Below are 19092 nucleotides of genomic sequence, written 5' to 3'. Positions count from 1 at the left end.
CCATGATAACTTTAATGGAATTAGACTAGGAAGACCTAAGGAGGCTTATGGAAATACAGAGTTTAGGCAATGGGTCAAAAGCCAGCCAGAACCACTGATGAATATAATGTGGGTATTTATTTATCTCCATACTGGTATTTGAGTTGGCTAGTTTGAAAATGGTTTAGGGGCTTTGGATCAGTGCAGAAATCTTTGATAATGTTAAGACCATAAACAAAAAATAGTCTAGAAATGCATTTGGTTCAGCCGATATAATTTATTTTAATACAGTTACAAGTTTCTGAAAATAAGTATATTACAGTGAATATAATACAAGTCTTGCAGTTTCACTTGAACGTGAACATTTTTGTAGGTTTTATTCAAGTCTTTTTCTAGTTTTTCATAAAACCATAAAGGTACTTCCCCAGGAAACTCTTCTCTCCCCACTGTGAATCTGCCTCTACACAACAAAAACTTTATTTCACCTGTGGGGAGAACCACCATCCCCAAAAATTTCAGTTAAAAAAAGGAATAAGTTTTAATTTATTAGTTAATTAGTTAATTAGTTTAATCTTGACAATTATTTTGAATTAGCTGATGAAATTCTAAGTAACTGTGGGAAAGTATTTGCTGACAGAAAAAAAGCTGCTACTGTACAAATGCAATTCAAAATCTTAACTTGCATTTCCAAATGATTGATAAAAAGGGAGACATTTTCATCAACACAGTGCATTAAACCCACTGCATGTTGGTACCATACTGGTAAACATTTTTCATTAGACTGGGAAATTAGCATCTTCGTATAGATTTCCCCCCAAGACTTGAAATGTTTCGTTTGCATATATACATAAAATGTATATAAAGTATGTGTTATATAGTATATTTATATACTACATAGTCTATATGCATAATGTAAAATATATACTCATAAGCATTTCAGTCTATACCTGAAATCAATATCATTTGATGGCTGCAAAATACCCAGTCCTGCACGGGACTGATCTAGAGAAGGACATTGCACATTATTGTCCACAAGCTCTATCTCAAAATATGAAAGCATCAAAGTTAAAAATTGTTTAATTTCATGGACAGCAAATAACCTGCCAGGGCATTTTGCTATGCCTGTCCCAAATGGCATGTAGTAATACTTCAGCTTGCGGCCGTTGCGGTAGAAGTCAGTCTTTTCTTCTCCATTCTCATTCAGAAAGCGATCATATTTGAATGTCTGTAATTAAACACACGAAAGAGTCACTTGATATTTGAATGCCCCCAAAGACCAGATAAAGCCATTGAGACATAAAATGAAGGCTGGGAAAGCAGAGCCTCTAGCAGTAAACATCGTACAGCACGTACAGCATGTACAGCTGCTTTAGAAAGGGTAGCCACTGAGAAGTTCTGTTGTGCAGAACATGATCCCAGCTTCTTTGCTAGTAACTCTTCTTTCCTGACCTCTAAAAATAAAGATTATAACCTGCATCCTTGTCTGTGCAGCAGAACTGGAAGAATTCTCATTCTCTGCCTTTGGGAAAATACTATCCTTAACCTTGTCCTTCTTCAAAGACCCCCATAAGGGTGATCTTCCCTCCCTGAGGAAGGTAGTAAGTAGAAGACTCTTTGGGCTGGCAGCACACTTTTTGGTTACACTAAAACACATTTTGCAGAGAGTGTTTGCACTGACTTTATTCTTTTACTTGCCCAGATCTCCAGGTGTAAGAACAGACTGTCTTTATAAAGGCCTGTTAGCTTCTGCCAGAGCTCCATGCTTAGGGCACTTTGAAAAATACTTACCAAGGGATCGGCGTAGATTTCTGGATCAAAATGCAGCAGTTGAGGATAAAGAGCTACAACATCATCTTTGCGAATATTGTAAAAATCGTTCTCTAGGTGCAAAGTGAAATCCTCCTTGGCAACTCGGAAAGTCATGGATGCACTCGATAGCCTCATTGCCTCCTTGATGATGCTGTCTGTTGGGAGAGGAAAACGAACGATTACCATGGAAATAGTATGTTTACATTCTTGGGGAAAGTCGTGCATATTGAAGTATTTCAGACCCATTATCAAACCCTGAATTTATTAGAAGAAATATTTTATTTATAACTTTTTAAATGCCTAAGCAAGTATCTTTCTCATTTCTTTTTAGCATTTCTATCTGTTCTGTAGATAACGCCGAGAACCTAATCCATTTTCCCCTAGAAAAATGCTTATAGTTGATGCAACAGAATGTTTGAAAGTGAGACACTGTCATTCTGAGACAAAGAATGAACCAGTGAAAAATGGAAACATAACAAGAAAAAGAACCAGTGCAGTGAGCACGATATTCTAAAACTTTAAGAGATGCTACATAGAAACCTGTGCTCAGAAAAGAAGTAATTTGGGTCATTTTTTTGTTTCAATATACGCTGACTTTTTTTTTTTTAAAGCAAAAGTAGTGAAAATATAAACATTTTTTTATTTGAGCTAAAAACATAACCAAACAAAATATTGTTTGGAATTATCCACAGATCTCCAGTACTATGTTAGGTAGCTGTGTAAGAGTATTGGGACATGACATTACCCATGAAAAAATGCTATTCATGTGCACTTTCATACTCTCAGTACCACCTGGAACATTTGGAATCCTGACTGTGTTGGCTACCGCTAAGGAGCATACAGTTTCTTGTACTGTTTCCTTGCTAATTCCATAGCATGCACTTATATGGTAATAAATTGAAGACCATGGAAATCGTAGTGTGATTTCTGGTACTCCTGCATAAAATAACCATACCTAGTATTGGCATATTATCCAGCTGTTTTCGGTTCAAGGAAATACGTTTGCCATCTAAGCTGATATTCTCTTCAGCACTCTCCAAAATACTTTGCACTTCTTTGGTAGCAGCTCTCATTGCTTCTGGACTCCTAAGATCAAGAGAGCAAAGGTATAACATAATTTACACTTCAGAATGCTTTGAAAAGGTGTTTTGCCATTACATTTCTTCTTGACGAAAAATTGGTTTGTTAGCTGACAAGCACAACCTTCTAAAATGAAAATGCTGCAGCAAAATGCTGCAGTTCCCCTTCATCATGTCTTGGCAAAGGTATGATAGCTCAAAAAAAAAAAAAAAAAGAACCCCAAATATTTGATTTGGTCTCCAATGGCAAGATGGAAAGTGGGACAGAACTGATATGTGTAACTCAGGTAATAAACAGTAATGTCACTAAAAATCAATGCCAAGAATAAGAAACAAACCAGCCATTTGTAGATTAGGAAATAGCCCTGCTGCAGTTAGAAAGTTTAGGAACAGGATTATAGATCAGTTTTATAACATCATTTATGTTGTCTGGTGTGGCAATATTCCATCTAGCTGAAAAGAGTCTTCCCAATACAAAAAACCCACATAGTATCTTTCACCTTCTAGAATTTCTTACAGACACAAAATACATAAGCTATGGTAAAATACATATAGACAATAAAACAGGATGCAACAGTGTCTTGATGAAGGCACAATCAGGGTGTTAAAAGACTCCAAGTCCAGAAAACCTAAAGCAAATGCATTCTGGGAGTGAAAAGCAGTAAAGAATATCACAGATTAGCATTGGCAGGTAGATATGAGGGTGCTAAATAAATGTGTCAGCAATTTAGACACATACTTCAGAGTTAGTCCTGCTGAAGTAAATTATACTCTACAGAGGCCCACTCTAAAATGCATATTTAATAGTATTATCTGAACTGTGCACTTGTCCAATGAGTAACAAGCTTGGCAGCTGCAGTCTACACTGCAACCTCAGTAGGATCTATCGATGCATAAACTGTTTTCTATTAAGTACCTGTGAAAACAATAATGAAGTTAAAGCTCATTTTGCTTGCTCAAGTGAGATGGCCTAAAAACGTCCAGTTATATTGGGAGCCTTTAATGCAATTAATGCTCTGACTGCAACTAGTACTTTTGATGTCATATCATATAGATTTACTCCAAAGCTTTCTTGGCAAAGTGTAGCATTGCCCTGGAGTGTTGTTTTTTTCAAAAAAGAACTCTACAGGGTTGCTCTCTGCTATCACTACTTGGCCTCAGATGAGTGAAGATGGTTTCTGTGGAAGCCCAGAACAACATACCATGTCTGTTGCAAACAGTAAGTTTTTTAACACTGATGGAGTATCAAGCCATGGAATTGGCCTGTATTAATGGTTTCTGAAAGATAACAAACATTTTTATTCTCTGGGAACAAGAAACATTGGGACTTACTTAAGAAGAAAGAATAAGGTCCAAAATGTGGCAGGAATGGTGTTGGCTTGAGAGGCCCAGAGCACTGCCACATGGGTCTTTGCTTTTTCCATGTCATCGAAGGTTGACAGAGTGTCGTTCAGGAACATGCGGAGGGTGACAAGCTCAGAGAGGTTGTCCCTTTTCAGGAGGTTCTTATGGAGGAGTGCCTCTCCCAGCTTCTCTCGTGCACTGTGGGCACTCTTGAAGAGGTGGATGGGCAGCCCTGCCACAAGGGCTGGAAAAATCTTATCAAATTCCTTGAAGTTTTCAAGGGCATTTAGGATATGAGCTCTCTCAGTTTCCTGCTTTGATGATAGGTTTTTGTCATTATTTGAATTAAATTCTTTACCAAAAAGTGTTAAAAAGCCAGACTCAAACATGACCTGGCAACAGAATGTATAAAGTCCTTCTGTCACCCAGGTATTAGACTGAAGTTTAGGTGTTCTTGACTGCAGCATGACATACTGTAGGTTTTCCATCATTGCTTCAATGAGGGCATCTAGGGCATTGCCTTGGAGGGTTCTAATGAAAGTCTGATGAAAATTTTCAGTGGTGTTTCCCTCTGCTGGGTCAATGCTACCATGCCCAAAAGCCTGTCACAAAATAAATTGTATGCATGATAAGTAAGGCCTGTCATAACCTTGATGATAAAGTCTAACAGAAATGAAAACCAAAGTATAACTTCACAGATTAATAGAAGGAAGCACACATAATAAGGGCTATTAATACTAGAACTGATACTTTCTCAGTTATCCACAGCAGTGAAGTAGCCAGTGAAAATAGATTCAAATAGATGCTTACAAATAAATGACCTGGTTACCTACACCTTCATTCAACTGCCATTGACATCAACAGGAGCCTTTTTGCTTACTTCCATAGCAGTTCAACTGAGCTCCTACTGTGATACATAATTTTTTAAGGCATTTAGACCAAATCTTCCAAAGTAGCAAGAACCTTCTGAAGGTTTCAGATTCAGCAAGACACATTGTCATTTTGCAATTGTGTTTCTGCTTTAACAATTTGGGATACTGGGTTGCTAAATAATGTACAGTCTTAGACAATCCAAATCACTGCAAACTGCCTTTCCACTAAGGAAAGGGAAAAAAGACCACAATGTTTTAAATCAGTAAAAGTGCAGAAATGTGAAAAAAATTCTATCTCAAAAGCGTAGCTATGCTTGTAAGAATTAACTGGGTATGTCAGCAGATACTTTGCATGTTAGATATTAAAACCAGCAGTACCTTGGCAGAAGTAGCAAAATGGAACTTCTTCCAGTCCAAATGTTTTCCCTGGCGCATCAATGCACAGTATGAAAAAGGGTCAGTGAGGAAATGAATGTATTTCCCCGCTACATGACAAGTGAAGATGTGGCCATGCTTCTTCTGCTTTTCTTTGAGGAATTCAAGGGGGTTGGCACCAAACTGCAAGGCACAGCCCAGGTATGGAAGGAACCCATTTTCAAGTGGTGGCTCACCTTGTCGCCTACAAAACACAAACAAAAGCTGTATTTATAAGTATGTATAAAGATCACTTCTCTAGGACTACCAGGTAAGTCAAATACTGATGCTAGGTTTTTTGTAATGTAAAACAATGAAAAAAAAATCCCAAACAAATAGTGTATTAACAAATATTTTTCTCTCCTTTAAGGACTAAACCTATTGTGAGGTCTATTCTACGTAAGAAAGAACAACTTTAACGGCCTGTACCATTCATAAACATAATAAAACACAGTTTGATTATATCATCTTTCTTTTCCCTATATCAGAAGTATATTTTTCACCTGTTTAAATGCAAAATTGTTGCCATTAGCTAATATACAGTTATGCAATTGTGACATTAATAAATAATCCATCACACTAATATTGTCTGATACATTTTTGGGCAATGGTATCCATGATTTCATTTGAATACCAAGTGGAATAACTTTTTAGTGCAGAAACGTTGCTATTATTGGCATAATCCATTAATGGACCAGACCTTGCTGAAAACAGTGGGAATTTTGCTATGATCTTCAGTAAGCATAAAAGTGTCATCAAGCACATTCTTTAACTTAAGCATATGCTTAAAGTGAAGCATATGCTTAAATGATTTTATTTTCTGAATCAGAAAACTTCCTTCCTGTATAAGGATGTCATGGCTACTAAAATAACTTTCATATAGTACTTTAGCTTTTCCAGTAAATTATTAATGGTTATTATATGAATATATAATATATAATTAGATATAAGTAAGTATTAGCTGTGATTACAATGCAGGTAAAACTATTGTCTAGAACTTTAGGAAATCAGAGCATGCATATTCATATTTTAAATACCTCATTTATGCATAGATTAGTATCTACAGCTACCTCTATGCATTACTACACTATTATTAAAAAGTTCATATACAAAAATTCTATTGTACCATAAACCTATGAAAAGACCAAACTACAGCATTGCCTATGCTATCCTGCATCTGTCCATCTGACAGTCTTAAGACTACAGTTCTTTTAGTTATGTACACGGTACATTTGACACAAATAAAGGATAGGTACACTGAGATGCATGTACAAACAGATTGCTTACCTTCTTCTCCTTCCTAGAAGAAAACAAAATGTACAACAGAGTATTATTGCTGTTCCCCAGATCCAGGATGCTAGGAACATTTCTGGTAATGCCCAAAAAACTTCCAAGGGGAGAACTGGTAACAACTAGTATGGCAGGAGAGGTGACTGAGAATGACAAACAGGACAGGTCACAATTTATATACAGTGGGTGCACCACTGAACCTGATAGCACTGAATCAGCCTAGAAGCTATTGATTAACCATTTCTGGAGAGAGCTTGTTCTGCCTCTGTTCTGGCACCTTTCTGCAGAGATCTTCGCTGGATTGATGCAGACAGTTGCAGAGCTGGCCTTGAGCTGGTCACATATCAGTAGCGGTTCCAAAGTAACCACACAGCTGTAATAGTTGATAATGTGAAGGTCAGTCAGGTGTATTTTGATTAATCCTGCAGATTTACCAATTGCAGTTTATGGTTCAAGTTTAGCAATATATGAAATGGCTACTGACCACTGTCCAGAAGATTCAGACTCGGCTAACTGGTGACTGCAGTTTGTGCTGTCCTTCAGCTGCCAGCCTGCTCCCCCTCCCTTCTCCTTCTTGTGGACTGGCCTGGCTCTGGTGTGCCACTGCAAGAGGGAACAGCAGGGTTCAGCTGTTGGGTAAAGTGATGGCTGCGGAGGTGGACTCACTTCCTCTAACAACATTTATCTGTAAGAAAGGAAAAAAAATGGGCTTTCACAAAATCACGGAATGAATCATAGAATCATAGAATGTTTTGGCTTGGAAGGGACCATAAAGATCGTCTTGGTCCAATTCCCTGCTCTTGGCAGGGACACTTTCCACTCAGCCAGGTTGCTCAAAGTCCCATCCAACCTGGCCTTGAACATTTTCAAGGATGCTTTCTGTAATACAGCACAAGAGAGAAAAAAGCAGGATTCAACAACCACACTAGTTTGGGGGTTTTTTCATTGTCTTTGGATCACCTTTTATTTTCCCATTAAACCTGTTCCCCTTTCTGTTGTTGACTTGTGAGAGTTCAAACTTTGGCTTGCTCCTAGCACCTGGCACCAAGCCATCAAGGAGGCAGCTCAGGTATAGCGATGTTTCATTAGTCATCCAGCATCTACTAGGTTTCTAAGAGAAAACCAAAGGGGTTTTCAGGCTCACTTCTGTACTACTTTTTGTTGGTGTCCCTACAGCTGTGTGATAAAACAGTGAAGATTTGGACTTTTTGCTGTCACAATTGAACACTACACTGAAGGCACTGACATGCAAATCTGGCAGACGGGAATATTGTCCTGGCTTCAAACTAAGGCAGGTATGGGGTAACTGTGCATATGCCATCACATTTGAGGCAATTTTAAAGTTGCTATACTGAAGAAATAATCCCTTTTTGCAGCATTGAGTTTTGTCCTCACTTAATCTAAAAGATGTAAAACTCCTTTTGAGCTGTGTAAGCTCAAGATCCAGTCCTACCACATTTTCCTTTAAGCACGGGTGTTTCTTTTATTTTCCTATGAAAAATTCTTTTTCATCAGCTGAATTTAGTTTGTTATTACATAATTGCTTTATAAAAACCTTGTTTTCCCATTCCTTGCTTGTTTCTGTTATGGAAAATTTCAGTTCTGGGTGTCATCTTTGACTTTATCCTATGACTTCCTCATCCTAAACAAGCATAATAATTTTATCCTATTTGTGTCTAATTCTTTTTGCATGTGTAGATCTTGGCCTTTTTTATGTACAAACAACACTGAACAAGAAAGTCAGAAGCTACTGTCAGTTTTGTGTTCAACATACAGGAATAACATTTAACCAGCAACACTTGCCTGTGGCTCCTCACACTATCCTGTGCTGTGTTCAATAGAGCTGTCAGGCACACTTGCCTTTTCCTTCCATGCTTTAGGTTGTTGCACTGCAATGTGATGATAACATAATTTATAAATGGCATCCTGTTGCCAGCAAACAGCAGCAGTAACTTCTCTAAGGTGCCCGCCTTCTTTCACTTTCTGCTTTGTACGTATATAATAGTACTAGAAGTATAACCAGTAGGCAGAGCACAGGAGCTGCTTGGCAGGCTACCTGTTTTTCTCTCAGGGAAGTCTTAAATAGGCCAATCTACAACTTAAAGCCAGCCAGTACTATAGCAGGCTGCAGCCTGTGATATGCGTTCTTGTGATAAAGTCAAGCAAGAGTGTTGTCTGCCATAGATAATACTTTCTCAGTATGAATCTCCTTTCATTTATACTAGTGGGCATTAGACCTTCCTGATTTTTCAGCAGTGCCAGTAGAGTGCCCTGATGTTCTGGGTGTGGTATTTTGGTGTTCTTCAACTTCAGACAGACATACAATATCTGGATGGACACTGGGTCCCATTTCCCACTGCCACAAGTCAGACAGTTGCCACCAATCTGCACAGCAGGGCTTGAAGGCACTATGTGGTCCCACTGATTGACAAATACTACATTTTCTGCAGCACACTGTATGTTGTGTGTGAGCTTGGCTCTCTTGCCACTACCCAAGAGGGTGACCCACAGGAGTTATGGATACAGTCAGAAAAAACATACTGAACTTGTTTTGCCTTGGTTTCATGAAGAAGGCTCCTGGTATAAATGGTAAGATGAATTTTAATGCAAAGAACTGGCATGACTTGGGCTCAAGACTCAACCCAGGCCAATGACATTGTCGCAGTTTGAGGAATAAAGTACTACAAATCTTTGAATGTATAAGCCTTTGTTACTGCAGGTTTGAATATGGGTGTTTATCCCTCAAGAACTCAGCAATGCATTAAGATGGTAGTTTGAAAATGCAGAACCTTTTAACAACTGTAATCAGACCTTTCAGATAAGCCTTTGTGTACACTGAGCTAAAAACAGTCCAAAAAGAGCAGCTCAACAGCACATGGATGCAGGCAAAAGAGCATGCTTTTTTCTCAGTATGGTGCATTTAGCACCTGCTTCTACCCCAGCCTGGCTGCCCACACTGGCTGCAAAGTCAGCAGCTACAAAGCTCTGCTTGTGTCTTCAGGGCCATGAGTTGTGTCAAGACTGATGCGGTTACACCACACCGCTCTCCCTCAAAGGACACCAAGACCCTTTTCACCCAGATACACCCACTGGCTGTGGGCAGAGGCTGCCAGGAGCACTCTTATCTATCCCCTCTGCTCCAGATGGTCCCAATGGAGCCAATACTATTCCCATAAAACAAACAGGCCCAGCTCATTTTTATGGCGATTCCTGAAGCCTTCAGTCCTGCTTCGTCTTACTGCTCCAAAACAACTCGCTAACCATCCAGACCCCAGCTTTATGCCATATATTGTAGCTATATGGCTTTCACAAGGTATTTAAATTAATAGAAAACAATAGATAGGGCAAGCTGAGGTGAATAATTTTTTTCCAGGGCTACTAATGGCTTCATAACTCAGGAGCACTGGTGCGCAGAAGGGTGTGATGGAGTTAGGAGAGACTGCTGATTACATTTGGCAGTAAATAGCAGATTTCCACACAGCTAATTACAAAACTTGTTTATTCACTGGAAGTAAATAGGAGGTACATGCTATAAAGATTGACTTTTTTCTCTTGCATGCGTTTCAAGAACTGGGTTAATTTCTTTCATTGGCAGACAAAAAACCACTGAAACCACCAAAAATCCCATTTTGCTCAGCAGAGGGAAGTCAGCCCTCCAGTTCACAGAAGAGGATCAGGTTGATGTGCTACAGCCAGGAGATGCAATTGCAGCTGTGAAACATTTCTGCAGCTGTGAAACGTGTAAAAGAGATCTCAGAAAGGTGCAGGAATATGACAGCAAATCCTAAACAAGAAGTTGCACAGTGTAGCTGCTCGTAGCTCAGAACTTTTTGCAACCAGAAAATAGCCAATAAAAATTATATGTCACCACCTACTGGTAAACCCCCTTGTGCGGCACTTGGGTGTTTTGTTCTATGGCAATGATTGAACTCTGAGAGTCAGTATTTATTTCTTGTTTCTATGCGACAAAAATGGCATTTATTCTACATGCCTGTGTATTTTAGACTGTAGAGAATAATGCCAATTGGTTTGATTATTTAATTACCTACACAATCTAAAATAAATTCATGTTACTCTTGTATCATTCTACAGCTCTGTTTTAGCAAATGTCATGGTTGTTGAAAGGGTTCAGATTTTGCTGAAGTTATATTCTGCCATCTGCAGAATGTGTGAGTCATCTGGCTCCAGGAAAATAGTGTGCTCATATTCCTTTCTTTAAAAAGCATGATGATGATGATGATGATGAATATTATTATTTATTTATTTATTTATCTGTAGACTGTAGAGATACAACTCTTTTGTGAATCTGATATAATTGTGACATATTTGACCCTGTCATTTTTTTCATGATGAAGCATTCTGAATATACAGTGCCTTGTATTTACATTAGGATAATCAACATTGATGGGCTATTAAGTTGGACAAGCTTGAGAGCTGGGTTTATTTGCATCCTGTTCCAGGACAATTGCCCCGCAGCATTTAACTAATAGTATGGACAGATGTTTCCTCTAATGACCAAGTTAATATTTCTCTATTTATCTCAGAGTATCCTCTGAATGTACTCATATATCAAATAATGTACTTGGCTTGCTTACAGCATATCAGTTCATTTTCTGTCTAGGATTTTCTTTGTTCTTTAGGAATGTCAATTAAAAATTTGGTTTCTATCAAACCCAGAATTTACAATGCCACTATCTTCCCTTTAATATAAAGCATTGGAAACTAAATCTTGACAACAAATACCATCCTTTTTTTGAATGAGAGCATTTTAATGATATGTTGCATTCTAGTATGACAGGTTTCCTTAAAACTGTAGAAAAGGGAACTACTAAACTTATGGTTGCTGTTAACAATTAAGAATACTAAGATTTATGAAAGTTTTTTTCAAGTATCACAGAAAAGAAACTGCAAAGAGAGCAATTATGAAAGTGGAGACAAAAGAGAACTGAGATGGGAACCCAAGCAAGGAAAGTAAACGGCTGTAAAATAAATCATGAGGAGTTATTAACCCTCACCCAGTGCAGTAAACTGCATCCTCTGAAAGCAAACTTTTTTTCCCTTTTTACAACTGCAGAGTTGGATCATATCATCTGATAACAAAACAGAAGCTTCCATATTGTTTTATTACACCTAGATGCCTAATTGCATGTGCTCAAAACACTGAACAGGGAGAAATCAGATCTCAGACATGATTACAGAAATGTTACAGCTCACTGCTACCAAACAATTATTTGGAAAAAGGTAGTTAGGTAATAAGAAGCTAGAAGATTACTGCAGTATAATTGTCTGGGCGAACATGATAAGCAGTTCTGGGCTGCTCCAGCAGGTGGAGCAGGGAATGTAACAACACCTTCTGCCCCGCTTTTCTTGCCTTTGCTTTTCTGCTGATGCTTTTTCTTTCTTTTTTTCTTCCTTTCTATCTTCTTTTTTTTTGTCACTTTCGTGACAAAAAAAAAAAAAATTGCTATCAGCCTTCCAATACGTAAATGGGGCTTACAGGAACACTGGAGAGGAACAAAGGGGAACGGCCTTACTCTGGAAAAGGACAGGTTTGGATTAGATACAAGGAAAAAATTCTTTACTGTGAGGGTGGTGAGACACTGGAACAGGTTGCCCAGAGAGGTTGTGGACTCCTCATCCCTGGAGGTGTTCAAGACCAGGCTGGATGGAGCTTTGAACCTAGTGGAAAGTATCTGTGCCCGTGGTAGGGGGGATGGAATTAGATGATCTTCAAGGTCCTTTCCAGCCCAAGCCATTTTATGATCCTATGATTCATCTGCCTGAGTTGGGCACCCGTTAGGTGTAGCACTTAATTTATGTCCCCTCCTTCATCATACTCACAATTCACTTTATGTCTCCACTGAGAATCCAAGGAGATTCAGGTGTTGGAAGGCCCCTATACATCCAAGTCTAAGTCAGCAGTAGCAAGTAGCATGAGACAATAGGAGTGGATATGTAAAATTGAATGGTGCTGAAGACTTGATGTCCGCTCTTTTTTTTTTTCCTTGTCTTCACACTATGTCTCTGGCCCAATGGACTGAATGTCACCAGGAGAACAGATTAGATGTCCTCCTGTATTGCAAAAGTTTACATTTATCTAAAATCAAAAAAGGCACTTTGTGAAGTCCTAGTCTGCCTCACCAAATGCAAACCAAAGCATTGTAAGAGGGGACATTTGGAAGGTTTGCTTTGCCATTCTGATCAAAACTAAAATTCTAAAATATGTAAGCCCAAGTTTATTTCTGAAAACATACAGAAGACCTTTCCTCTGTCTACATATACATCCAAGTTAGATACATTGCATGTGTCTTTCCAGACACCTGAATTTCATGATTGTCATGGAAAAAATATAATGCTGGCCAAGCAAGTCAAAAACAAAGGCTCCAAATCAGCAGAGGCTCAACCACCACCAAGAAAGCACCAAATGCTTTCACAGATACCTTGGCTGTTGGTTTAGCAGCCATCTTAAATGGAGACCAAAGGACAGTATAAAAGAAGGGTTCTTTTGCTGTTCTCCTATCCAAGCCACCCATCTAGACGAAATAAATCTAGTTTTAGCTTTAACAGATTGGAAGATAGCTGCAAGGCTTTGGCAATGTAATAGGAGAATGTACAGTCTTGGATGGTCAGTTAGTAACTAGGCAGGCAAGTTAGAAAATATTAAAAATAGCCAGTGACACCAGTACCTATTCTGTGAAAAGGATGGCACCTTCAGAGCCACTCTGTTGTTTACAGCTATTTCCATCTTCTCTGTGCAAGTGTTGGTGTCCTTCTAGTCCTGCAGCCTATGCAGCTTCAGCAAACCTCACATCAGGTTGCTGGGGGGTTGGCTATGTGTTCCTTTTGCTGCTGAAGTCATCACCCTGTGCAGTGGCATCCTCCATCACTCCAGTATGAAAGGAAATAAAAAGGTCCATCACCTGACTGGTAGGATGCCATTCTGGGTGTGAACCACCTTGGCACCTGTAGCCACAGTAGGGACTCTTTCTTCCAGCTATGGCCACTGCAGATCTAAGGGGACATAGAAGCCAACAGGTAACCAGTAGTTGGAAACCACCAGTGACTTACCCTTGTTGGTGATTTCAGTGTCTGTTGTGGCCACCTGGGGACTGGAGAAGTCTCCAGATGCTTAGGGGAAATGGAGAAGTTGGATTAACAATGGAGCTAGCTGGAAAGGATCTGTAGCCTGAAAATGAATACTGGGGGTTATCACTACTGCTTTCCTCATAGAGTTTTTCTGTGGTTTCAGAATCCTTTCACTTTTCTCTTAGATCTATACATGAACACAGGGATCATTCTCCAAGAGCACTCCTGGTGGATTGCTGCTAGCCTATTACCTAGGTATAGGAAATTTTGCCAAGAACAGCTATATATAAACATGTCTTTTAATGTAGATCTGAGGTTCACTGGACTGTGCAAAATGCAAAGAATTAGACGAAGTGTGGGGCACACAGCTATGCGACTGAGCCACATTTTACTCTTCCAAGGGAAAGTACACATCCTTCTACTCCTAGATTTACTGAAATATTATTTTTTCCTATCTCTATGTTTTACTTTTTATAATACAATATTTATTAGATAATAGAAGTGAAGAATTGAAGAGTACCTTTCTATATTGCAGCAGAAGTCTGCCAGTCATCGCTTCAATTCTTTTCTGCAATACATTCCTCTTCATGATCATATTTCTATGCAGCCAAAGCACTTTTTTTTTTTATTTTTTGGCAAAAGCAAATGATGGCAGTGAATAAAGTCTTCATTATGCAGAAGAAAGGAAGAATAAGGCATAGTAGTGTAACAATCATAATATGAAACCAACTTCAAAGTGTGAGGCTGCTCAACGGTCCAGATTAGATTAAAAAGAGATGAATATGGGACTACATAAACAAGCTGTCCAAAGCACAGCCTACTGCCTTTAAATGTGAATCAGCCTTCTGGCCTGAGATAATTGAATTGCCACTCAATGCAGATAGCTAATTTGAAACAATATCTCTCTGTGCAGATGTTTAACAAGTAATATTGATTCTCCATTACCAGAATTGCTGTAATATTGGATTTTACCCATTTCCTTTTATATGTTTTTATATTATTTTTTAACCTAAATAGGTATAGATCAGAGATATACTTCTTATAGCTTTGCTTTGCAGTTGAAAAGACAAACTACAAGTAGAAAGACAAAAATGAAAACAGAAATGTACAAAAAAAACCATGGTAACGTAGGAAGAAAAAACTGATGAATGAGAGATGACAAGTAGACGTTTCAGAGTACAGGAGGTGAGAAAGATTAAGACAAAACAAAAGGTAAAAGACAGAAGCATTTAGACAGCTGGAATGTTTACGAATGGGGACAAATTATTGCTTTTCTTAACAAACAGACAAACATTGGTGCTCCAGTAGCTATATGGCTCAAGACTGATCTCAGAAGTGAAACAGGTTTGGTGTGGTCAGAAATGCAGTGGCAGACTTCCAAAAACCACTCCTGATCTACGGCAAACCACTCCTGATTTGCCTTGCTGAGTCAGTGTGGAGACAGCTCCCCAGAAAAGTAAGGGCACTCTGCCAACACCAACACATGCCTTTGGATGAGTCGCCTTCTGATCACCCACAGCAATTCAAGTTCCCATGACAGTCTGCCCCAAAGTTTTTGGCTTGGTCTAAAGTCTTATGGTAGTCACAGACTTTATTAAAAAAGAAATTCTAATTATAACTGTTAAGCAGTGGTAATTCGTGTCTGAGGAATGATCTGGCATGGAGGGCAAGGAGGGGTTAAATTGTCTGGAAGCAGGAATGCCAGAGACAGAACAGACTCCTTCCAAGGGAGTGAAGTTTCCCTTGGTGAGTAGGTAAGAAATAGTCTCAGCTTTGTCTTGCAACCATCCTGGGGGACCCAAGCTCAGGGACTAGCTCTGGGCAGCAGAGCTGGTTGAGAGGTGGACCCACAGCCATGCTGAGGTGCCCCATGCAAATACTCTTGGAATGGTGCTGGTGCAAGTATATAAGGAATCTGCTTGTGACACATCTTTGAAGATTCCACGTAGAACTGCATATTGAGGTGGGACTCTGCCCAATGCGTTAAATTAATTAACTTGTTATTTATATTTAATCACAAAGGTGTGTTTAATTCACTTCCAGGGTACCATAAAAATTCTCCAACAAATGCCACTAGTGAGCCCTGGTGAAGCGGTTGACGTTGCTGTTGGCCTTAGCTCTCCTTCTCCTCTTCTGCCAGAGGTTACAGCCCCAGTAGCCAGAGCAAGAGAAGTGCCCACCTCTGTCACACCACCTCATCCCAAAGGCTGGTGTCTGCTCAAATGTATCCTTGGTGGCATCTAAAGACAAAGAGCCAGGCTCCCACTGAGGCATCAGAGCTCACGATTCCCCATGCTGTGCTGGTCACAAACATTTGTGCCCTATGTTTGCAAAGTGTGAAGGAGAAGTCACCAGAGTGTCTGCCCCATCTGTACCAACTGACTGGCAGCCATCATGATGTTTGCTGGACAATCCCAGTGGAGTTTCTTTGGCAGTGGCTCTCCAGTTTGTCTTAATTCTTTCTTCATTTTCACATTCAGATGACTCCAGTGTATTACTTTGACCCAGTAAAGGCAAAAAACAGAGGTATGCTCTGCTGGTTTATTTTATTTACATATATGTAAGATCTTGCACCTGGCACGGGGCAATCCCAAGCACAAAAACAGGCTGGGCAGAGAAAGGACTGAGAGCAGCCCTGAGGAGAAGGATTTGGGTGTGTTGGTCACAACATGAAGCTCAACGTGACCCAGCTATGTGCGCTTGCAGCCCAGAAAGCCAACTGTGTCCTGGGCTGTATCAACAGAAGTGTGGCCAGCAGGTCGAGGGAGGTGATTCTCTCCCTCTGCAAGACCCCCACCCAGAGTACTGCAACCAGACCTGGGGTGTCCAGTATAAGAAAGATGGGGACTCACTGCAGCAAGTCCAGAGGAGAGCCACAAAAATGATCAGAGGATTGGAGCACCTCTCCTATGAAACCAGGCTGAGAGCTGGGGTTGCTCAGTGTGGAGAAGAGCAACCCCTTCTTCTTCGGGAAGACGTTAGAGCAGCCTTCCAGTAACTAAAGGGGGCCTACAAGAGAACAGGTGAGGGACTTTTTACAAGGGCATGCAGTGACAGGACAAGAGGCAATGGCTGCAAAATGAAAAGAGGAGAAATTTTGATTAGATATGAGGAAGAAATTCTTTACTGTGAGGGTAGTGAGGCAGTAGAATAGTTAATCAGAGAAGATACGGAAACCCCATCACCGAAAATATTCAAGGCCAGGTTGGATGGGGCTTTGAGAAACCTGGTCTAGTGGAAAGTGTCCCTGTCCATTGCAGGGGTTTGGAATGATATGATCTTTAAGGTCTCTTCCTATGCAGATCTTTCCGTGATTCTGATTTTCAGGGTAGAGGGATCTGTCTGTAGTTCTTTAATCTGGTTTCATGATTCATCTAGACAACAGAATGTCACCTAAATCAGAGACCACAACCTGAACTAGACTGTATCCAACATGAAATGGATCAAATGTTGATTTAGAGATACCGGGAGAAAGGAAAAAACATTGAATCCCTGGGGAAACAATTAAACAGAAAAAAATACGGCTACTGTGAAATATAGATCTTATTTCTGCTATGCCTACCTAGTCTTTATGATATGAGGGCAAAGAATATAGATCCTTAAACACTGAAACATGTACATCAGAGATAGGAAAGAGCTGTTCGGGTTATTTAAGTTCTTCCCAGCAAAATATCTCTTGTGGATCAGGTACAGGAAGAGCACAGTCACTCCCTCCTCCTCGCCTGTATAGAACTCATATCCACCCCTTCCTTGGCTCTCTTTTCTGTCTCCTCTCTCCTAGGACTGACTCAGGGTCTTGCATGAAGGAGCGTGTTTTCTGCAGGGCCTCTGCTTCACCTGTTATAAAGGTTTGAAGGTGTCTGATGACTGAGGAGGAGAGAGGAATGTCTTACTGCTCACACCCTGGACTGTCAGGCTATGAAGTCGCTGTTCTCACCTCTGCCACAGAGCTCTCCTGAAGTGACAAATAAGTCCTCTTGCCAGGCTCTCCACAAGTGGTTCCTGTGTTTTGCTCATTTTCCATTTGCCTCACAGAGGCTCTAGGTCTAATCTGCAGAAATGCTGGGCACACTTAACATTGAGTGAAGTCAGGAAGGTGGTGATTTAACAAAATATCTACTGCATTCTCACAAACATGAGACAAAATTTTGTAGAACTGAGAGCTCAGAATAATGCGTTATGCGCATATTCAACTTAAGTGCCTGAATTCCCTGTCTGTATCCCAGGGATTATGATAGAAAATAAATGAACAATTGTTTGCACAGTACTCAGACGTTAGGGTGTTACTTAGAAAAGATGGTGAAAACATTAGTATTTCCATCTTTAGAGTGGAGTTTGAATAGTAGACAGGAAATTAGGCATGAAACTGCCAACTGAACATTGGAAAATCATACACTCAGTAAGCACTATCCACCCTGTGGGCTGAGGAGGGTGCAATGAAAGTAATATGTTATAATGCATTTAAAAGGCAAGATCAAAAAAAAATATGAATAGAGAATCAGAACCAAAGTGACCCAGCAGTTTCTAATATTGAGTACTTTACTGGGGCAAAGCTTCTGGAATTTAATTTCTTCTGCATAATAGGGTTTTATGCTGAAATTCTTGCTTCTATATGTAAACTCTAAAAACTCTTTTTCACAAAGTCTAGAGGCATATCAGCACAGCTCAGTGCAATGCAGCAGCACAGTTACTTAAGCTGGTTTGGGGTGGGTTTATTCTAGAAATATAAACAACACATCAGGACGCTCCTTGTACCTGGCTTAGGGCAGGACCCATTAACTCCTTCATAACTACCCCACCTATGGAACTACTTTAATAAAATTATTCTGTTTCCATTGCTGACAGGGTGCTATCTTGCACAATTTGTATGTGTTTTGAGTGACCATTGATAATGTCTCATTGTTGAATGGGTGGAGAGCTTCCTAATAAACAAAAGCACAACCTGTTTCCAGCTTCAAAAGAGAAATGTGAATTTTTGGGTACAAACATTTATTAAGACTTTTGCAATACCTGAGACTGATATCGATCAGTAGGTGGTTTCTATTATTCTTTGAAAGCTGGCACTAGACCAGTAAAAAAGCCACAAACAGTACACTGACAATGGAAAATTGTCATACTGTTGCCCATGGATATTCTAATTTCAACAAGCAAAATCTGATAACTTGGCCATTTGTTCCACTTCTTGCAAACAATAGATGCCCTTAACCTGGACTTTGCTT

The 19092-nt window shown here is 39.7% G+C and overlaps 1 protein-coding gene across 1 annotated transcript; it reads right to left on the bottom strand.

Annotated features, from left to right (window-relative positions):
• Positions 1–236: 236 nt before the first annotated feature.
• On the bottom strand, positions 237–7382 carry LOC116797119 (cytochrome P450 7A1). The gene is made up of 7 exons (XM_032708377.1): positions 7272–7382; positions 6785–7160; positions 5462–5702; positions 4200–4813; positions 2744–2874; positions 1768–1943; positions 237–1204 (listed from the first exon to the last, which is right to left on the bottom strand). Exons 2-7 carry the CDS (start codon positions 6862–6864, stop codon positions 905–907), a joined length of 1542 nt encoding a protein of 513 aa, XP_032564268.1. The 5' UTR covers positions 6865–7160; positions 7272–7382; the 3' UTR covers positions 237–904.
• Positions 7383–19092: the final 11710 nt, after the last annotated feature.

Source organism: Chiroxiphia lanceolata, chromosome 1, assembly GCF_009829145.1.
Source record: "Chiroxiphia lanceolata isolate bChiLan1 chromosome 1, bChiLan1.pri, whole genome shotgun sequence".
In the NCBI taxonomy this organism is placed as follows: domain Eukaryota; kingdom Metazoa; phylum Chordata; class Aves; order Passeriformes; family Pipridae; genus Chiroxiphia; species Chiroxiphia lanceolata.
The sequence above is the reverse complement of the archived record's forward strand: the minus strand, read 5'-3'. Positions and strand labels throughout refer to the sequence as shown.